Source organism: Rhagoletis zephyria, unplaced genomic scaffold, assembly GCF_001687245.7.
Source record: "Rhagoletis zephyria isolate East Lansing unplaced genomic scaffold, Rhagoletis_zephyria_1.1 Rzeph_scaffold_49308, whole genome shotgun sequence".
Lineage (NCBI taxonomy): Eukaryota > Metazoa > Arthropoda > Insecta > Diptera > Tephritidae > Rhagoletis > Rhagoletis zephyria.
In genome coordinates, this window is record NW_016206362.1 from 1 (window position 1) to 2,125 (window position 2,125).

At 35.3% G+C, this 2,125-nt stretch overlaps 1 protein-coding gene across 2 annotated transcripts; it reads right to left on the reverse strand.

Moving 5' to 3' along the window:
• Window positions 1-185: 185 nt before the first annotated feature.
• On the reverse strand, window positions 186-2,110 carry LOC108355726 (RIP-like protein). 2 transcript variants are annotated; one of them, XM_017606864.1, is made up of 5 exons: window positions 2,041-2,110; window positions 1,016-1,178; window positions 879-953; window positions 543-817; window positions 186-474 (listed from the first exon to the last, which is right to left on the reverse strand). In XM_017606864.1, exons 2-5 carry the CDS (start codon window positions 1,136-1,138, stop codon window positions 273-275), a joined length of 675 nt encoding a protein of 224 aa, XP_017462353.1. In that variant the 5' UTR covers window positions 1,139-1,178; window positions 2,041-2,110; the 3' UTR covers window positions 186-272. The 2 variants fall into 2 exon arrangements, with proteins under 2 accessions (XP_017462353.1, XP_017462352.1); XM_017606863.1 differs by lacking the exon at window positions 2,041-2,110 and having other exon boundaries at window positions 1,016-1,208.
• Window positions 2,111-2,125: the final 15 nt, after the last annotated feature.

Here is a 2,125-nt window from a genome sequence, read left to right on the forward strand (position 1 = left end):
CGAAACAGGCGGGGCTTAGTAGTGCCGCTACAACAACAACAACAATTCATAGAACTTCAGTGTACAAGCATACAAGGGTATAATTAGTATGGGGTATGAATTTATGTACTATGTAATAAGTAATACTCATAAAATTGTAATGACAAATATTAAATTCTTAGAAGCTATAAAAATAATCNCAAGCATACAAGGGTATAATTAGTATGGGGTATGAATTTATGTACTATGTAATAAGTAATACTCATAAAATTGTAATGACAAATATTAAATTCTTAGAAGCTATAAAAATAATCGCATTTATCACATATAGCACAGAGATTGTTGGCAGCTGAATCGTCTGTTTTGACCATTACATTAACGACACTTTGTGGCTCCAGATAGAAAGTGAGGTTGGCGTCACACCTCTGTCCGTGTAACTCTATTTGAGTATGTAGTATTTTATGTAATTCGAAGGGTTTTGCGGAAAAATTAAAGCTAAATTAAATTTTAAATAAATCAATCAAAAGGTATGTATGTATGTATGTGCATAACTTTTGACTTACTTTACACCGCATTTGCAATTAAAGAGTGTGCCGCTTTCTTGCTTTTTATCCGAAGAAGTGGAAGAAAGGTTTCTTTGTTGGCAAATGGGGCATATTATAGATGCATTGTTGTTATCTGCATCAGCTGCGTCTATCAATGATGCCTCCTCTGCTTCTAATTCTTGAACAAACCATTCGTTCATTTCATTGCGCAGTTCCATGTAAATCTCTTCCTGCAACTTCAAATCGCTTTCCAAGTTAGCAAGTTCCTCGCGCAACAATTTATCAAGATCGAGCTGCATATATACTAATGATTTAAAACAAACAACCAACAGTAAATACACTACCAAAACTTACTTCTTCAGTTATATCAGCCAGTCGTCTTCTACTAAAGTTGGCTTGTCTTGCTTCACGCACCCTGAGCCGACATTTCTAAATTAAATATAGAAATTATAGTAAAAAAGCAATCATTGTATTCGTACTTGCTTACTAACATCTCGCAATTGATCTCGTATTTTTGGTGATCCATAGCGATACACTTTGGCGGCATTTCTTGAATGTATTTTCTGTTCGACACTTGTTCGATATACGGGGCTTGTAGGACACTCCAGCGACATGTTTTTATATTTTGACCAATTTATTCGCCTCTGAGCAACGCTTTTTAGAAACAAATTTATATTAATCATTAAAACTTCAGCAGTTTTCATTAGCTAAATAAAACAGCTGTTTTTAGCGGTTTGGCTAATGTCAAAACTTTGTTTTGGGATCAAATGCACTTCCAAAAATCGGTTCGGGACTTGGTTTTGGGATCAATCGAATAAAAATAACACCCCAGCAAGAACACTGTCGGGTAAATACCGAATTGTAAAATCGCCTCATTCGCAACCGAATTTTACCGAGTGAGGACGTAAGAGAGAAAAATGGAAGAAAACCAAACCTTTTTTGTTGTGAACCAGTCATGTTTGCATAATGTATAGCCATGATACTAATATTTAATATTTATTTTTTGTATCATGATGTATACCAAAATGGGAAAAGTAGCTAATAAAAATGAACACAATGGACGAGGTAAGAATGAGACGTAACTAGCCATATAAGTTAAATAACAAACAGTTTTATGCAATTATTTACCAAGGTGCGTTCATGAAAGAATGCGGATAAACTGATAAATTTAAGCAATTTATCCCTTTATCACTTTATATGAAGAACCCTACTAATGAATTGCTGACGTGGGTTGGGTGAAAAAACTACGTTAGTCCCCTTTCAGACACGTCAAGTCTTGCTTTCAAGTCTGCTCGTTCGTAGGCAAAGGAGGTGAGAAGAGAGGGGAAGAGTATACTCCGTACCGTCAATTCGTTTCCAGTTTTCTTGTCTCTTTTGATCTTTTCGTTGCTTCCCATTTAAAGAACCAAGGACTTGAATTCAATTAAAGTTGACGCGTGTGGAAGCAAATAGAAAACACAAAAGAGAATTCGAAAAAATTGCTTTCAAGTCTTGACGTGTCTGAAAGGGGACTTACTTTTATCAGTTCTTTAGCTCAGGCACAAACCATTTCCCATTTGACAGTTTACGTTTTCGTCAGTTCTACCAACATGACTTAATTA